This window comes from Cydia fagiglandana, chromosome 12 (assembly GCF_963556715.1).
Source record: "Cydia fagiglandana chromosome 12, ilCydFagi1.1, whole genome shotgun sequence".
NCBI lineage: Eukaryota > Metazoa > Arthropoda > Insecta > Lepidoptera > Tortricidae > Cydia > Cydia fagiglandana.
In genome coordinates, this window is record NC_085943.1 from 13295234 (window position 1) to 13315799 (window position 20566).

Consider the following 20566-nt stretch of genomic DNA (forward strand, 5'->3'; position numbering starts at 1 on the left):
ATCATATTGTTGTAGTATAAACAAACTACCTACTGAAAAACGCAACGTAGTGAGGCAGAGCTGCTGAACATATCAAATGGCTGAGTGGAGATCGCAAGTCATCGTAAGTTTCATAATTGCAAAATATCTATGATGAACTTCGGAAACTTTACCTTTCGTTTCCAAAATATACATTTCCATTTAATTTTCCAGGAATTTCTGAGAACACTTGAAACTTTGAGTTTTTTTTTTCAGCTTTTTGCATATCTGTATTCATAATGCGATGTCTATGTGAGGTAATCTTTGCGGCAACGCTAATATCAGGTCTGACTGCAGCCGTTTGTTAGGGAACCAGACGATTGGCGCAAATTAAGTGCTAATGAAGGAGACAAAGAAATCGAATAAAAATCGATTTTTTTTATAAGAAAAAGCACTAATGAGCAAGCTAAGCTTTAAGATTCTTAATTGTGTTTATTGCGGATACTTATGTGTTCTTGAATTATGAATTTTCAATGAATAGTATGTATATAGTTAGTACCTATACCACAAGCTTTACTGAGCTTACTGTAGGACTAGGTTGCTCTTTGTAGAATTGATCTGTAATATTTATTTTTACAACATTATTTTATCAACCATAAAAGCTAAAAAATCTAATTTTATACTATCAATAATGTTCATACAGTCATACATAATATAAAATAAAATTTTATACTATCAATAATTTTATACTATCAGTCATAATATAAAATAATATTACGAGTAATATAGATAACGGATAAAATTAAATGTAAAATGAATTGTATTAATTTAAATGTATTGAAATAATATATATTATAATGTATTATTAAATAAATAGAAGGCTTAAATATATATAAATAAATAAAAATATTATTTTGAGGGAAATTACAAAGTAATTAGAATAAAATAATCATTAAAGTGCTTCACGAAGTAGTCCATATAGTAAGTGGTCTGTGGTTCTACGTCGAATTCCATTACATCAATAAATAAATAAACTAGACCATTACGTTACGTTACAGAATAAATAATAGTACTAGGTACAGAAGACTTACTCTTTAACAAAACGCGTCTGTCACAATCAGCACAGATATGGCCGCTAGGTGGCGACAGCGCCACGCGCGGCTTATGGCAAACCCCAAAATTGGGGTCGAACGGATGTGCTTTTAGATATCTGTAGCAAAGCGACGAAACGCTTCGCTTCGCGGAGTGAGCCACGCCTGAGGGCCTACCGCGAACCACGTTCGACGTGTTGCCTCCCTGTCACACTTACGAACGAATTTACAAGTGCGACAGAGAGGCAACACGTCGAACATGGTTCGCGGTAGGCCCTCTGGTTACGGTACAAACAGCAACACTGTTAACTATTCTATTGGTGGACCTTATGTCTTTTGTTATAAGGTTTACGAACTGTCAGTTAACAATGTGGGCGATGGTAAGTACTTATATTGTTCTTAATTATTTTCTCCTGGCATTCACCCCCCAAAAAAGGGGGAGGCCTATGTTCAGCAGTGGACGTCTTATGGCTGAGATGATGATGATGATGATGATGATTTTCTCCTGTAAATATCAGTTGCAAATTCAAATAAAACGAATTCTCTTGACGACTCTACGACGACTCTAGACGACGAAATTCTTTGTAAATTAATATTTTGCTAAACCTCAAATGTAATTTCTTTTGAGGAAGTTGCCAGTGTTTAATAATTTGACTTGAAATTTTGTTCCCAATTAATCCTATTGTAAGGTAAGTCTATAAGGAAATTTAACTGTTGAACCATTTGAGGTACAAGCTTGGTTGTTCAATATTATGTACCCTTTGAATCGTCCAATGTAAACTAAACCCTGAATTGTTTAACAATTATGTCCGTGACTTTGCTTTACCGACAAGTGTGAGAAAGTTATACGTAGGTATTACCATCTCACTCCAGAAGATGACTACCTCCGAGCAGAAATACCTACCTACAGGTAGTAACGAGGCGAATCGAATTTACGAATTTATGTCGATTATATGTCATATTGATATCATATTTGACGGTGTACCTCGCTCGTACGTGTAAATCGCACTGCGAACAAAATATTAATAAAAACCTGTTTAACCGATTTGCAAGACCGAAGTGATCCCATAAGGGCACCGCGAACAGTTTTGTGCAGTGCTCTAAAAATCGATTAAATAGGTACAGACATTTTAAACTCGAATGCCGCTTTAGGTTTTTATTTAATTAAAAATGGTTGAATATCCTGCAGAAATTTTACCATCATCTACACTAGTTACGTACGCAACTAAAATTGTTAAAATTAGATTTCGGACACCAGGGGCCGATGATAATTTGAATAAACTCGCCAAAGACGCCAAACTCATTCAAACTAGGTCAAAAGGGTACATAAGTCTCATGGCGATTAAAATTATATTATTATTAGTAAAATTGTGACAGGAACCGAGGAACTTTTTGAGTCGAATCGGGCCCCTAATTAATTAGATAAAGATTAAAGACTTTTTTTGTAAACATGTACCAACGTATAACAAAAGCAGAGACACAGAACATTAAATGCGCAATACAAAATGTACCAACTTATCATCATCATTGGCCTGTAACATCAATAAAATGATGGTTTATACAGCATCCAAAGAAAAATGACAACCTGGAAATGCTTCTGGTAACGGGGAAAGTCCAAGGAAGGCGACCAGGTGGAAGAAGCCCAATGCGATGGACAGATCAGATCCGCGAAGGCACTAAATCTAAAATCCATGATGCACTGCACACTGCTGAAGATCGCAACAAGTGGAAGGAGCTAGTCCACAAAATAATTCGTGGAGGCCACGACCCTCAGCAATAAGGAAAACGACACAAGGAGGAGGACAGCATCCATAAGAGTACGGCACCTCAGCAAATGACTAGTAAGTCCAATGCGACAACGGCAGCCGCGACCGCATAGCTGGCAGGAGAATGCCATGCCAGGTGACGAAGGTGGGAGAGCGGCGTGCTGGTGTCTCAGTTCTCGCCTAGTATGAATGTTAAACCACGCTTCATCATGCAACTAGCCCTTCACCCAGGGTATTCCTTCAGTGGTCGTGAAGCATACTATGAAACCAGCGCTGGTCTTCCATAGGGCCCATTTGGTGATGCTACGAAAGAAGAAAGAAAGAAGGAATACCTAACTAAATTGACATGTCGATGCAAGTCACTCTATTAGTGGCGCCATCATGCAACAGAGTGTAACACTAAACTGAACGCAACTTAACGACACCCTTTACGACTCACTGATGCGGCTGTAAAAGTACAAAATTGCACTTTTGGTGTTTACGTGAAGTGCATTAAAATGAGATAGTTGAAGCTAAGCGTAAAATATTCGCTATAAATTGCGTATGATATTAATCGTTTTAGATCTCTTTATAAAAATAAAAATTGAATTGAAAGTGAAATTATTTTTCATTACGTTAAATACATAATAGTATTATATATCGTAACTTAAAACAATGGTATCAATGCAGCAATGGGTATTTTAAAGTATTAGTTCATAATAATACCTTATTTTGCTTTAGGTATCTACTGTAGGTATACCTATATTAAACTATAAATAACAAAAATTTCGCCATTTCAAAATCTGTAAAACGTTTTGGCATTGCGCAACGGAAATATGAACAAATGCATTTTTTTTGTCTCCGCGCAGCCAATCAGATACCAGCTGCGCTTTAATACTTAAACGTCGTATGTAGTTACGATATTTATGTAGAGATAGGACCTTTTGATAAATACAGAAGGAGATAGGAATCGCTTGTAAAACATGTCTTTGGACGGAGACGCAAGTGTGCCGGGAGCCAAGAAACGGTAATAGTTTTAACGATTTTAATTTATGTTTCCTTTTTGCTGTTTGCTGTCATGTGTTTTAATGATAAAAGAATTGGTTGCCATATTTTTTTCAAAATAGTGAGGGGCCAGCGAAAAATATCTGTTATGGGAAACTTTCAGAAAACTCGCGAACTGAAAAAAAATCAACTTAAAATGACTTTAAAGACTGAAAAATCCCGCTAATTTTATAAATATGAAAGTAACTCTGTTTGTCTGTGTACCTACGGTCTGTCGTCATTGTCTGCTTTGTTCGGCTGTCTATCGTGAAGTGATGGTACCTATTTTGACTATTTTGTCGTCTGATTATCATGTCGAATTTTGATTTTTTGTCCAAAATGTTTGTCAGTCAGTCAGTCAGTCAGTCGGTCTATATCAGGTTGCCACGGAGGTTGGAAGCCACGACAGTTTATGTGTTACCTCTGCCCAATGCAAGTAAAATTGTGTGGGGATAGTTTGAGCCGCGGCGGGGAAGGACATAGTAGGATAGTTTATACCAAACAGTATCAGAGGGTTAGCCAATATTTCGCTCGGCGGATCATCATTGCTATCAAAAGGTTGATGGTCAACAATTTTGATAGCAATGAATCACACTAACTTTTTTATATATAAGTTTAAATTTAAAAAAATTATTATGTTTTTACAATTGTGTTTCTTTGCACCATATAAAATTTTAAACTGATTATATTGTAAAACTAAATAAAAATAAACGTTTATTAACGCTACGTTAATACGATGCTGTCAAAAAACAAAGCTATAACACTTCGTTTAAACCCTTTCTTAAGGACTATAAATCCTTAAAATATACCATCGAGGTAAAATCCCGTTCAAAAACAATATTGTAATCCCCTCCAGCGAGAAATGTCGTTAGATTTCCAATTTAAATATTCAAAAGGTGTTAACTGATGAAGCATTAAAATGTCTTCGTGATTACAGCTAGTGATGTGACGATCACGGGAATATTTCCCAAAAGGAAATATTAAGTCTCACAAACCTAGCCGCCTCCATACAATAGAAGTGGCGCTTGCATTTTCGAACGAAATTCAGAAATAACATCTGACATGAACACTCAAGTACCTAACATAAAATCTACGTCTGGTGCCAGTTTTCGTAGATAGAAATTGTATTCCAATCAAATTAGATCAACAAGAAGTTTGACATAAGTAATTATAAACCTTCTGCTCGCTCTATTTTCTTTGTATTTTAGCATTCTAGCAAATCATGTTTCCAGAAATATTGCTGCCTGATAGTCTCTGGCACTTTTAAGAGTCACACAACCAAACACCAAAAAGACATTTAACACTTTACCGCATACGAAGCCATATAAGTTGAAGTGTTAAAGATCAAATTTAAACAAATATTTGGACCCGGCATGGCTCAGAACGGGTTTTAGTTTCTGAAGTTTTATACATATGCACTTATACATAATATGTAAAATATTTTGATAAAATAAAAATATTTACATGCATTAAGGGGTTAAAATGTTTTAAAATGACATGCTTAAATTAAGTATATGACTGGTACTTAACTGGTATCTAATACCTATATCCTTATAAAGGTTAATTTATGTGACATGTATCAATGTCTGGTACTATTAAAGTAGTAACCGGCACAATATTAAATAAGTACAAGATGTCCCTATAAATATTGTGTGCAACATAGCCGAAGTTACCGAAACAAATGGAAAAATATATCCCCAGCAGCATCACTACAGCGCATTGGATATAATTTCCATTGCATTCTAAAATCTCCTGGAAATTTCAACAGACTTCGGTGTCGAGAATGGTTTATTTTCTTTTGTTTCCGAACGATATCCGATGCTGATGCGAAACACTTTATTGTCATTTTTATTAGCAGGCGAGTTAGTGGAAATCTGAAATCTGGTTGTTCCATTTGGTTCAGGTAACATCGTTTTGTCTTTGGTAATCTTTTTGAAGTTAGAACATATGTTTTGAACTTGTATGTATTACCTTTTCCGTTACATTGATTTTTAAACTTTTTGTTTACACCGCTACAGTCTAAAAATGTATAGATTTAGCAGCAAAATTGGACGATAAAGTTTCGGTACAAGTACAAAAGGCAATTCATGGTGAAATGACTTCCAATAGCATTTTTATATAAGAGAGCCTTCAGCTTCAATTCTGAAGGTTTACTGCCAGCATTTAAAGTAATTAAAATAAGTTATTTTCTGTCGTAAAATAGATATATAAGAAACGTCACTTAAAATGTAAATCTGAGGATCACAGTTACAGTGTAACTGCTGTATAAAATGGTGTTATAGCTGTAGAACATCTTATAGCAATAGGGGACAAATGTTACTGGGGGACAAATGTTACTCGCGTCCGCAGGAGCTACCTACCACAACCCTGCACGAGTCCCCTGGGTGGTGCTAAAGAGTGACGAACCGAGAAGCAAATAATAGGCAAGATGGATAACATTGCGATAAATACGAGTATACGTATAGCAGTAGAACAAAATGCACTTAGTGCTCAACTGTTAAAAACGTGGAATCGAAATAAAGAAGACTAGAATTGTGCAGAAGACGTAGGTATGCAAACTCCCGCGAGGGCCCTAGCGGTACATTTTATTGCTACCGAAGTCTCGAATATTGAAACGGTGCGGTGTCATTTCGGCGATCAATGAAAATTTTATGAAGTCGTAACTTGAAGCTTATTCGCATTATGACTGCGGCACTGGCACTTTTTTGCTATTTTTCAATGAATTTTTAGGTTTCGTTATAAGTATTTCTCAATCAGTATTAATAATAATAATAAATATTCTTTATTGTGCACCATACAGTTAAAAATACACAGAAAATTAAATGTACATTAATACATATATATATATATATATCAGTCAGTATTATTCATTTGTACCGTATTAATTCCCAATAATTAACAAATTGAACAATGTTTATGTTCTAAGATATTTATTTCATATCAGTAAATGTGAACTCTTAAATAGCTTAATGTAGTAAGTAGGTAGAAATATGATTAGCGAATTGCTTATCTATTAAGAAAATTCTAGAAGGATATCATATTTATGGAAGAGAGCATTATATACATCCGTAGGCGGTAAGCAATAACAACGTACTACTTTCAGGTTTTCCGTCACTTTCACATTCATTCATGAATACAGATCACATACTTTGTAGACGACGCGTTAAAGACGACTCGTATTAGTATGAGAACGTGAATGTTCATTTTGCCGTCTGCATTACAATCAACCAAAATTTAGTTCTATATGTAATCATGGAATGTCTTGTCTCTCTAAAATGATATAGGTACATAGAATACAATTTTTCAGTACGAACAAAAAATAGCGTAGTCTTCTAAAATTCTTATATTTACGTGTGATGGATATTGTTCTCATCTTCCTGGCGTTATCCCGGCATTTTGCCACGGCTCATGGGAGCCCGGGGGCCGCTTGACAAGTAATCCCATGATTTGACGTATGCACTAGTTTTTACGAAAGCGACTGCCATCTGACCTTCCAACCCAGAGGGGAAACTAGGCCTTATGGGGATTAGTCCGGTTTCCCCACGATGTTTTCCTTCACCGAAAAGCGATGTGACGGGTATTGCTCTATTTTTTTTAATTAGACTTATTTACTGACATTTACAGATGACATTGATGACCTAGAATAACGATCTGGATTTAAAGTTCTGCAGCAAAAAAAAAAAACAAAGTAAATCTGAGGTAAAAAAAAACTTTTTGTATTAGGTATACAATTAGATAATTATTAGGGTCTCAGTTGGCCATCACCGAGAAAAATAATAGTATCAAATTGGGTTATCATTCTAGCTATCAATAATAACACCAACTATTTTTACTGCACCCTATCTAGGTCATCGTACCCTGCATCCTGCTTGAGTTGCATTTGTGACAGTCGGCCCGATTCGAACTTTAAGATACAATAATAGTCAGTGTCAAAAGTTACGTTTTTCAACAAAAATAAAGTGAAACTGAAAAAGTCTTCGTAATACGGAGTCTACATGCAATAGTCGATTCCGTCATCTGCCTGACTTATTCAGGCGTGATCCCACCATCCATCATTCTGCCATGACGATCTAATATTGAAATAGCTTTACTATGCGTTAAGTAAATATCTTTCCGTGGCGTTTTGTGTCGTGTGAGTGAACAGGGTGTTTTGTCAATGTTGTGACATTTGAGATATACCCATAAAATGTGATGAAGGCGTAGAATGACTTTTATTAAAAAAAAAGAACCGTGAAATTACGATGAAATGGTGTTCGGTAATTTGTTTTAAATAGTAGGAATAGGTACTCTACAACTTTTACAATGGGGCTAACCCCAAAAACGAGATAAAAATGTTTCATAAATTATACACTTGCGTATAACGTAATCTTACGTCGAGAGTTATTTTATAACTTAATAATACGCGATCAAGTATTGGCATTAAGTCACACATTGTACTGTTAGGTTTTCTCTTTTGTGCAATTAAAGTGAGTTTTCGTAAGTAATAATATTAATAACGTGCCATATCTAAAATATTTGGTATCTTTATTATTTTTCTCAATTTTGAGTTGTACAGAATTACTTATTATATGCAGGCACCACCCCCAGCTAAGACATGATAAATATGTTCTAATTTATACAGAGTTAGTCATCGAGTGGAAAATACAGATAAATAAATATTTATTCTCTCAAAGCACAATCAGACCGCATGGACACATTATGAGTGAATTAATATTATCTTAATATTTTCAAAATATTTACGTCTGATAAAATACAACAAGCCTTTGTTCCTGCCTCACAAATACCCTTGAATTTCCCAACTCACAAACTTGGAAATCGGGCCGAAGCCATTCAAGTATAAAACCCGAACAACGGAAATCTTTTAACTTTGCAAAGCTATTATCTTGATCGACAATGTATCTGAACACTGACCTTGCTGCAACGAGTTAAGGTTCACATTTGTAAAACTTTATAAATTATAGGGACTTGAAATTGTTTCTGTATGTTCGCGGTAAACTAAATATTTGCTCAAATCTGGTTTACCGACCAATGGCTGGCCAATATAGGAGAATAAATTTAATAATTCGTAGAGAAGTCCCATGCACTGTATAACAAAATAGATCTGTTATTTGACGGCTGAAAATAAATATCTGCTGCAGTATTGCAGCCTGACATTACTAAAAAAGCGGCCAAGTGCGAGTCGGACTCGCCCATGAAGGGTTCTGCAGGAAGTAACATAATAAAATTGCGGTTTACGATTTATGAAGTATGTATGTAAGTATGTTGCCCGCGACTTCGTCCGCGTGGACTCTTATCTTGAACATTTTACATCTTGAGTACCTATAATCTTCATCGATGCAAACTTTATAATACAAACTTTTAATATATTGTTAATGCCCTTTTACCATGTTTGAAGTTCCTAACTGGAAAGGTTGAAAAAATTTTTTGATATTCATACTAACTTTCAACTCCTTTTGCACCACGTTAGAGGATGAATTTTCAAAAACGCTGAAATTAGTTTTCTTGTCATTTAATTTAATACCTTTCTGCAAAGTTTCAAGTTCCTAGCTTAAAATAAAATTTGCACCCCAAGACCAACTTTCATACCCCTTTTAACCCCCTTAGGGGTAGAATTTCCAACAACGTTGCAATTACTTTTTTTTTGTAATCATCTTTTACGCCTTTCTAAGAAGTTTCAAAGCATTTGTAATGGATTTAAACTTTCAACCACTTTTTAACCCTTTTGGGGATGAATTTTACAAAACGCTGAAATAATTTTTCCTGTCTTTTAATAATATTCCCAAATACAAAGATTCAAGTCGAAGTTCGAATAAAAATTTGATATCCATACAAACTTTCAACCCCTTTTTCACCACCTAAGGGGATGAATTTTCAAAAACGCTGAAATCAGTTTTCTTGTATTTTAATTTAATACCTTTTTGCAAAGTTTCAAGTTCCTAGCTTAAAATAAAATTTGCACCCCAAGACGAACTTTCATCCTCTTTTTAACTCCCTCAAGGGTTGAATTTCCAAAACGTCGCACTCGATTTTTTTTTGTAATCAGGTATTATGCCTTTCTAAGAAGTTTTAAAGCATTTGTAATGGATTTAAACTTTCAACCCCTTTTTAACCCTGTTAAGGGATGAATTTTACAAAACGCTGAAATTACTTTTCCTGTCTTTTAATAATATCCCCAAATACAAAGATTCAAGTCCCGCGTTCGAAAAAAATTTTGATATCCAAACAAACTTTCAACCCCTTTTTCACCACCTTAGGGGATGAATTTTCAAAAACGCTGAAATTAGTTTTCTTGTTGTTTAATTTAAAACTTTTTTACAAAGTTTCAAGTTCCTTGCTTAAAATAAAATTTGCACCCGCAGACGAACTTTCATCCCGTTTTTAACCCCCTTATTGGTTGAAAGTCCAAAAACGTTGCAATTCCTTTTTTTGTAATCGGCTATTATGCCTTTCTAAGAAGTTTCAAAACCATTTGTAATGGATTCAAACTTTCAACCCCTTTTTAACCCTGTTAAGGGATGAATTTTACAAAACGCTGAAATTACTTTTCCTGTCTTTTAATAATATCCCAAAATACAAAGATTCAAGTCCCACACTCGAAAAAATGTTTGATATCCATACAAACTTTCAACCTATTTTTCACCACCTTAGGGGATGAATTTTCAAAAACGCTGAAATTAATTTTCTTGTATTTTAACAATATATCTTTTAACGAAGTTTCAAATTCCTAACTCAAAAGAAAACTTTAACCCCATACAAACTTTCATCCCCTTTTTAACCCTGTTAGGGGATGAATTTTACACAATGCTGAATTTACTTTTATTGTCTTCTAATAATATCCTCAAATACAAAGATTCAAGTCCCGCGCTCGAAAAAATTTATGATATCCATACAAACTTTCAACCCCTTTTTCACCACCTTAGGGGAGGAATTTTTAAAAATGCTGAAATCACTTTCCTTGTATTTTAATAATAAATCTTTTAACGAAGTTTCAAATTCCTAGCTTAAAAGAAAACTTTAACCCCATACAAACTTTCATCCCCTTTTTAACCCCCTTAGGGGTAGAATTTCTCAAAATCGCTTCTTATCTCTTGTACACTTTATAAATGCAACCTGGTATGCAAATTTCAACTTTCTGGCTTTTGTAGTTTCGGCTCTGCGTTGATGAATCAGTCAGTCAGTCAGGACACTTGCATTTATATATATAGATAGATACATAGATAGATTAAAAAAACTACTTACCAGATCTCGTTCAAACCAATTTTTGGTGAAAGTTTGCATGGTAATGTACATCATATTTTTTTGTTTTTTATCATTTTCTTATTTTGGAAGTTACGGGGGAGGGGGGCACACATTTTACCACTTTGGAAGTGTCTCTCGCGCAAAATATTCGGTTTAGAAAAAAATGATATTAGAAACCTGGTTTTAAGTTTCAGTTCAAAGTATGGGGGACCCCAAAATTTATTGTTTTTTTTTTCTATTTTTGTGTGAAAATCTTAATGCAGTTCACAGAATACATCTACTTACCAAGTTTCAACAGTATGGTTCTTATAGTTTCGGAAAAAAGTGGCTGTGACATACGGACGGACAGACAGACAGACATGACGAATCCATAAGGGTTCCGTTTTTTGCCATTTGGCTACGGAACCCTACAAATGACTGCTATCCAGTCGGCAGGAATGTCACGGTGCAAAGTATTGCAGCCAGAAGCGGCCCGATTCGATAAGATACATCAGTTAATAGATCTAGAAACGATATGGATATTGACACATCTATGTGTCAAATGTGAAGTTTCTCCGAACAAGAACGTCACTTTTGACACTGACACATCTAATTTATTTATTTAAAAATTTAAATCAGGCAACAAGGCCCATATTACAAATATGTACCTTACAGACTAACATACATAACATAACATTTTATAAACTTAAAACTAAACACTATTTTAATCCATATCTTTTCTAGATCTATTCATTTACGTATCTAAAGCCGACCACTGCTGACTAACAGGCCGCCGGACGATATCGGCCTGTCAGTTAGAATAAAAATTTGACAGTTCCGAACAACTGACCGGCCGATATCGTCCGGCGGACTGTTAGTCAGTGGTCGGCTTTAAAGTTCCAAGAAGTGTAAGTTAAGTTTGTCATTTTCAGCAATAATGCAATAAGATTTTTTGACATTTATAATAATGAAATTCAACGTGAGATTCGCGGTCTACTGTGTGGTTTTTCGATACGAATATTTTCGTACCACTGCCAATATTTGACCAAAACATCCCCGATTTTTCGTCGAGATTGGCCCGCGGCCCGCTGTTTATTTTTCATTAAACTATTAAATGTTTGTGTTGGTTCTGCAGTTAATTAACGACGCGGACCCAACTTTGCCGTGATGCTATCTGTTTCGTTTCGGGGGTCTGAATGACGTAGTTAACGATGCTCATTTGGTTTTTAGGATTCCGTACCCAAAGGGTAAAACGGGACCCTATTACTAAGACTTTGCTGTCCGTCCGTCCGTCCGTCCGTCCGTCTGTCCGTCTGTCACCAGGCTGTATCTCACGAACCGTGATAGCTAGACAGTTGAAATTTTCACAGATGATGTATTTCTGTTGCCGCTTTAACAACAAATACTAAAAACAGAATAAAATAAAGATTTAAATGGGGCTCCCATACAACAAACGTGATTTTTGACCAAAGTTAAGCAACGTCGGGAGTGGTCAGTACTTGGATGGGGGTCCGTTTTTTTTTTTGCTTTTTTTTGTTTTTTTTTTGCATTATGGTACGGAACCCTTCGTGCGCGAGTCCGACTCGCACTTGTTAGTATAGCCCCTGTTTTGTTTATGTGGTATTGAAAGAGTTATAGCTTGAATTAGTGATATTAGTATCTCGATTTTAAATGCAAAATTTCTGTGCAGTCAGTTATAATTATATGAAACTGCAGAGTCACTATATGTATAGCGTTATTTTAAAATAAGTCTAAATCGAGCAATATTGTGTGTGACTAACTTAAAAAAAGACTTTTCATAAAGGTATCTCAGGTTGTTTAATGCAGTATTGAACAAAAAATACGTGCGTAGGTATATGTATTCAGTACATCGTGTAGATGCCCGAGCCTCCCGACTGCCCACTGGTCCCCTGCCTCCCCTAATGTGTAGAATCAGAGTAGTAAGTAAGTAAAGTAAGTAAATACTCTTTTCTCAAAAATGGACGGCAAAGTCGACTTTGCCGTCTAAGAAATAGGTCGCGAAGCGCGGAGTTTATGGTCAACCAAAAATTAAAAAGTTAAAAACATTGCAGTCTCGATTTTGGGACTGCAATGTTGCATACAAATTCCATTATTTGTCGAGTTCCAAACTTACTAAAAGTTCAAATGGCCATATCAAATGAAGGCACAGGCCCATTAAACAGCCAAACAGATGATTAGTACCGCGGCTATTTAGTTGTCTCAAATAGGTTGGCGTATTTTCGGCAGAAAAATACACTTCTATTTTTTTATTAAAAAAATAAAAAGGCGGCAAGGGCTTTTCTCTGTGAAAATATATACGTAAGAACGTTGCTTTTGTAAAATGTTTCTATGATATTTATGTTTCTTGCACCATTTTTGAGAAAAGCACTATATATGACTCGGCTGGAAGGCTACTTGCTGGCTTCGGATTCAATTAAACGGACTCCCAAGGTCGTCCGTTTAAAACGAATCCTCAGCCTGCAAGTAGCTACTTCCGAGCCTCGACAATAATGTACTATTATTGCACCACAAAGAAAAATACAATAACAGATTTACAGGACGGTACGGTACTAGAGTAGGTAGGTACTTAGGTATTAGCATTACGAAAGTAAATAGATAGAATAAATAGAGACATTTAACAATAAAAGTTATAATATTTTTATCCTATTCAATTACACAAACGGGTCTACCGCGATATAATTTCATTGTTTTTAATAATACAACACAACAACACTAAACTACCCGAAATTAGTTTATAAAAATGTTCGGGGTAGACTAATTTCGGGTAGTTTAGTGTTGTTTTATTAATATCTCCGTTGACATTTGTTGGGACGTCAGTCTTTCCGTGACCACAGCTGGTGCAACTCAGCTGAAACGTCGGAATTAAAGGTAAAAACAATGAAATTATATCGCGGTAGACCCGTTTGTGTAATTGAATATGTGTACAAAACGCGAGAGTTTAAAGTGTTATATTTTTATCCTAGTTAAAGGATTTCAGCAATGTTCTTCGTAAACTAAAAGTGACATTCCATTTCCAACTGCAGCTGCAATACTGTTCATTTTACTATGGAAACGCGTCGCTGTCATTGTCAATTTCCATAGTAAAATGAACAGTATTGCAGCTGCAGTTGGAAATGGAATGTCACTCTTATACCTAACATTTTTATAAACAATTCACGACTTGACGATAAAAGGTAGTTATGGCGACATACATTGCATTTCTTACCTTCAAAATTTCAGCAGCAATATTGAAGGTTTCATTGTTTAATTCCAAAGACTTATAATATTATATGTCTTGAAATACAAAGCATTTACTATTTTCTGCAGAAAACAAGTTTAACAAAAGAACGTCGCTCAAAAATGTAATACATCGCTCAAAAGTACCTATGTTTCCTTGTGAACGTGACTCGCGGGGACCACAATAAAGTTAAACAGGCTATGTGCATGTGCTTAGCGTGTGGTGCACGTGGTTTGCAGTGTGGTGACCACCTACATTTAGATACCTCACCGACACACTTGAGCGTATTCGCCTATACATCCTCGAACCTCGCGTGCGTATATTATGCGCTCACCATGCACTTTTAAACCATAAAGTAACTATTATAGCGTGTATGTAATAGAGCGTTTCTATTATTTTTTGGCATTCTATATACCTATTGTTACCTTTTTTGCAACTTTTGTGTTTTTTCTAGCCCGGATCGCAAGCCCTTTTCATCCTTATAGGAGAAAAAAAGAAAAAATTCCATACATTTTTCATAGTTTCCTTTTTGTTACCACCATACAAAGTATATGGGGAAATGATAACATAATAGGAAAAAAAACTCTGGGACATTTTTTTTATCCCATTAGGATCGAAAGAGCTTGTGCCTCTGAGTAGAAATAACATAAAAGTGGCAAAAAATCACAATATTTAAAAATAGCAAAAACTAAAAGAAATGCTCAATTATTCAGTTCAACACTCTCCTACCGTCTAGTCCTCGCTTTTATATGCATGCTCTATCTAAGGATTGATGGTCTATAAGCGCAGGGGACAAATGGTTATCGTGCTATGCATTTATATGCAGCCGTGGCTCGACGGCTTCCCGCAGCTTAGCGGATCGAATTTATGATGATTTGGCCATTTTAAGAATATAATATAACCATTTAAAATTTAGAGTCTCTCAAACCCTCAGCAATAAAGCCGGTCCCATACAATCGAAGTTACGACTGCAACTTTTTGGTAAGTTACAATATAAGAAAATATTTATCTAAGTGTAATTATATACTCCATACAAAAATAAGCGAGTGAATATTAAAAATAAGTTTTTGGCAAAAATTTCATTTTTGGTACGAGCTTTTATCGCTGACTGTACTTTTCTTATGACAGAAAACGAATACTCATCGAGACAATTCTAATAACCCTAACACAATTAGGTTGCGTTGTTTCATCACAGAGTTCCTATGGCCACCTCCGGTCTCCATCATCATATCAGCTCGATGGTACCATAATATTGCATTGTCATCCAATTTATATATGTATGCAAAATTTCAGGTCAATCGGAAACCGGGAAGTGGATCAAATTTAACTTGCAAGATTTGATTACAGACAGACAACGGGACAGGTGAAAGTAAATAAAAGCTTGTAAAAAACCTTCATTCCTAAGGGCCAACACACATACCCACGATATGACGTCGTAACGTGAGACGACGCGACATCGTCTCACGTTGCGTCGACCCACGATACGACCGTATCGTAGGTATGTGTGCCCGCCTTAACGTCAAAAGTCCATTTTCTTACAAAGAATAAATACAAGTCCGTCCGCGGCCAGTGGCCTAATGCGAAGATCGAAATCCCTCTTGCCTCTCTATCACTCTCGCATAGAGCAATAGAGACGGCAATGGAGGAATGAAAAGGTCCGGACATCGTAATGAATATGTAACGAGCTAAACAAACGGAGCCCTTAAGAGGCGATTAAAAACAGCTGCCCTCTCCCTGCGCTGTTTGACATCGCTTTGGAAACGTTTGGGAGAAAAGCTGTGACTTAATTTCTTTTAACACAAAAGAAACGTAAAAACAATGGCGCTTAGAAAAAATCCATTTTTAGACTCTTGCTACGCGAGGGATTTAAATATTTAATTAAAAGTTTCACTTTAGCGGCCTGATGCGAGCTTTAAGATGCGTCAAAAATTTGCTAAATATACGACATGGATCGGATATGTTAGTGTCAGAAAGTGACGTTTTTTCAAAAAAAAAAAACTACAGTGTTAACAGTGACTTATCTTATCCATATCGTGTCTATAGCAAATTTTTGACGTATTTGTAAGCTCGAATCAGGCCGTAAGTTGTATGTTTCCTCTTTGTTGATGTTGCTTTTTAGCCGAGACAAATATTGTGATAAATGGAGAAACATGAAAATTTTAGAAATCTTGTGTTCAACAATAGTCATTGTCAGAAACTTCGCAAGAGAAATATCTGTTTAATTCCGATATAATAAAGTTTTTTTTTAAATAATACAATGATGGTGGCAAACAGGAATACGGCCCGCCCGATGGTAAGTGGTAATCGTAGCCCATGGATGCCTGTGACGTCAGCAACAGTGATGTTTTACAATTGTCGCACCTGTCACCGATGTGAAATTGGGGCCTGGTTGTAAAATATACATGTTTTTATAAGTACTATGCTTCGTAAAGGGACCAACATCTTGATGTTTGAGGTCACACTTGCACAGACCACCTCACCCTACCTACTCAAGTAGTCTGTGGGTCAATGAGACTTGCAGAATTTTAGTTTGATGTAGATTAGTAACATCAACCTCATACTAACATCCCTTTTTGATGACATAGGCGGCAAACGAGCAGACGAAATCATAAATTTTTATTTGCAAGAACACGGCTCGGCTTTGGCATCACCTTATGGTAAGCGATTACTATCGTATGCACACCCGCAACACCAGAGGAGGTTGCCGGCCTTTAAGGTGGGAGTACGCTCTTTTCTTGAAGGTTGAAGGTCGTATCGGTCCAGAAATACCGCAGGCGACAGTTCATTCCACAGTTTAGCCGTGCGAGGCAGGAAGTTTCTGGAGAAACGCACAGTTGAGGACTGCCAACCGTCTAAGTAGTGAAACTGGTAACAACATGCAGCATGTGATATATCTTAGCAGTAAGTATGTCTTCAAACCCATAAATATGTAACTGTGCACTTACCTCATTATCCTTGTCAGCATCCTTGATGTGTTGAGCAATGAACCTCACGCTCTGCAGAGCTGCTGCTACTTCCGGCGAGAGATGGCGTGGCAGCATGTTTTCAGATTCCGTCACTGCCAACAAAGAGGTATTTACAAATACCTAAACACAAAAAAACACCCATGATATAGGTAGAAATAAAAAATATATAAATAAATATTAAAGGACACATATTGATTAAGTCCCACAGTAAACTGAAGAAGGCTTGGGCCCACAACACAAGCCTTCAAGCTATTTGGACAACGATAGGTAGGTATATCTAATATAATACTTAAATACATAGAAATAGAAAACACCCATGACTCAGGAACAAAAATCTTGGCTCGTCACACAAATAAATCCCGGGACCATCAGCTTCATAAGCAATTGTGTCCATCCTCTTAAAAGATCACCCGGATGCAAAAAAGGAAAATTTTAATAAGTGAAATGATTTCCACTTACCTGAAGGTCTTTGATGCCCTCCAGCGGCCATCATGTCATCTTCAGGGTTGGGAGACTTCCTGTAGTCCCCGTCGTCACCGTTTTTGCTGTCACCGAAGGCATCAGTCAGGCTGTCGCGACTGCGAACACACCATATACGTATTTAAGGTTTTTATATCCTTTTTAACGTCCATCTGGTCTATGTCTAGTTTGTAAAATTTTGGTTTGACGTAAATAAATGTATTTGTTTTTTTTTCTTTCTTTCTTAACTTAAACTAGGTATCCCGGATTTTTCTAGATTTGGGATCAATTTATTTAACTTAAAAAATATTTTTCTCTTATAGAGATCGAAAGAACCGGTGCGTGATTATAAAATATACCCAATAGTTTCCGAGTAAAATAGTTGTGACAGACGGACGGACGGACTTGATGAACCATCGGGGTTCCGTTTTTGCCATTTTGGCTACGGAACCGTAAAAAGGGTATAACGTAGGAATTCTCAAAACTCAACAAATAGTATAGTTTTGTTTTTCAGAAAAGTTAAAATTAAAAGACTTAAAGTTATTACGGTTGCGGAATGTGACATATAAAAGCAGAATACGTATAACTTAACAAATTGGGGTTTCCCAATTTTATTGCTCCTAGGTGTAGATTCCAGATAGCATTGCTCCTTGCAATACCCGCGAAGCATGGAAAGGCACTCAGTGTTATTATTTTTTTATTTCAATTTTCCGCAGCTTTTCGTTCGGTTTTAAATCTCTAATAGAGTCTGAGCGGACAGAGAAGAGTCTCACACACACTCTACACACAGACTCTATGCATTCATAAATATTCGGTCATATTATAATAAATCTACCATAAATATAATTTAAAGAAAACATTATCAACGCGATGAGGAAACATTCAAAAGGAAATATTAAACGTTCGAAAGGTAAAGGTAGGATTACGCAAGTTACGCAATGCTCATTATACCTACCTCATTTCCAGCTCGTTCGTGTATCCGTTGGAGACGAAGGTATCGTCGTATTCGGGGAGGGAGTACTTGGTCCGCCGCATCATGAGGAGCTTCGGCATCAGTTGGAGGAACAGTTTCTTCATCCAAGGCGACATGGTGTGGGTTGATGGGGACCTGAAGATTTATTTACCTTGAATATTCTTTAGACCAAAATATAATTTTTAATGTACACGTCAAAAAGGTTATTTCATAGAGAAGGTTATTTCTAGTAGACATTTTGTGGTAGTAATGCAGTCGACAGTATTCAACAAGCAGCATTGCAGTCGGCATTAATGTCGCGGTAATGTCGGTGTAGTCTGAATTAGAACATTACCTTTAGACGATTTGTATTTGAACGTTATCAAAATTTCACGCACGCAAAGCATTTCTGCAAGCATAACTGAACAGGTGTCGCTCGCAACCAGACAACAAAAGGTGTATTTATGTGCCGAAACATCCACTCATAATAATATATTGATTATGAACTCTAGTACATTGTCATAAAGGTGACAACTGAAAGCATGATACTGTTGTTTATGACATGACAAGGCTTTATGCGATTTGAATGAGAGCTGGAACCCCAAAAGTCGGCAGATTTTGGTCAGTTGTTGCTATTGGTTACATGTACTTAGGGGCGTGTAATTTCTGATGTTACATCCAATTCTAATTAAAAACCCAAGTAATAGGTATGTAATAACAGTAAAAATAAGGTTTAACATTTGGTTTTTAATGTTCACATATAAAGGCAAAATGGTTCTAGGTATTATGTATTTAGATACTCAACTTTGCATAGGTATTTTTGGATTAAAAGTCAGCCGTGGTCTTCCGTAGAGCCTAGCACGAGTTGACACACAATAACTCCTAATAAATTGGTTTTTAAAAAGAATAAAATGATAACTATACAATATAATTTTAATAAATGCCGTAGCATTTAATTATGGATAGCCCAGTCGGTAGTATTGTGAGCTGAATCGACTTTCTAACTTAATTTTGACATAATTTACCTACAGCAAATTTTGCTCGTTTTTATATACACGGTAGAAACGAAGAGGTTAGAAAAAACTGGTTTGTTTGTTTTGTCTGATGATACTGAGAATATACGAACACGATAACAAACTAAATTAGTATGTAAGCACTGAACCTAATTCTACCAACTTTACGATAGGTAATGAAACTACTAACGAAGTTCCATAAATTCACGAAAGCAGACAAAAAGTTATCGTAGTGAACGACGTAAAATAGCGAGCAATATACAACGCAGCGTAAATCTCTGGCATTGTTGCTTTGTGTCGATAACGTGCGGCTTGAAATACGGCGCCCCTCTAAATTGGGATGCTTCATTGAATGAACGTGTTTGGCGTCATTGTATCAAACAACTCAAAACGTGGCCCACAAATACGTTGTAATCTTTTTACTACGGCCAGGCGTGGCTCACTCCGCGACTTCGTCGATCGCAAATGTCAAAAATCCGGAGAGAAACGTCTATTTTGACATTTGCAGCCGCAATGCAGTCGGCAGTAATGTCGCGCCGCATTACTGCAGCAGTTATGCTGGTGTAGTCTGAATTAACGGTACCTACCTTGGAACAACATTAAAATATTTTACATTACATTGTGATGCTAATTTAGAGACCTAGAGTAGTGATAACTAGCACTATACGACGTGCGTATGTCGAAAATTTCAAAGGCCATAAAATATGTACTGTAAAACGTTGTACAATAGACGTGCGAAAACGTAATGCGCAACTCCCTTTGGTCGTGTTTTAATTTAGCGCCACTCGTTGCTAATTTCCTACTTTTCGCACTTGTTTCGTATTGTATACTATTTAAACAAACGCACAGTTTTGCAAAGCCTAAAATTCCAGCTAATTTCCA

General features: G+C 36.2%; 1 protein-coding gene across 2 annotated transcripts in view; it reads right to left on the minus strand.

Annotated features, from left to right (window-relative positions):
• LOC134669634 (acetylcholine receptor subunit beta-like 2) overlaps positions 1–20566 on the minus strand; it is a 52877-nt gene that overhangs the window by 11783 nt on the left and 20528 nt on the right. For both annotated transcript variants that reach the window (XM_063527300.1, XM_063527299.1), the window contains 3 exons: positions 18675–18827; positions 17720–17838; positions 17240–17352 (listed from right to left, as the gene is read on the minus strand). In XM_063527300.1, coding sequence (XP_063383370.1) covers positions 17240–17352; positions 17720–17838; positions 18675–18827 — 385 coding nt within the window. The remainder of the gene's footprint in view (positions 1–17239; positions 17353–17719; positions 17839–18674; positions 18828–20566) is intronic.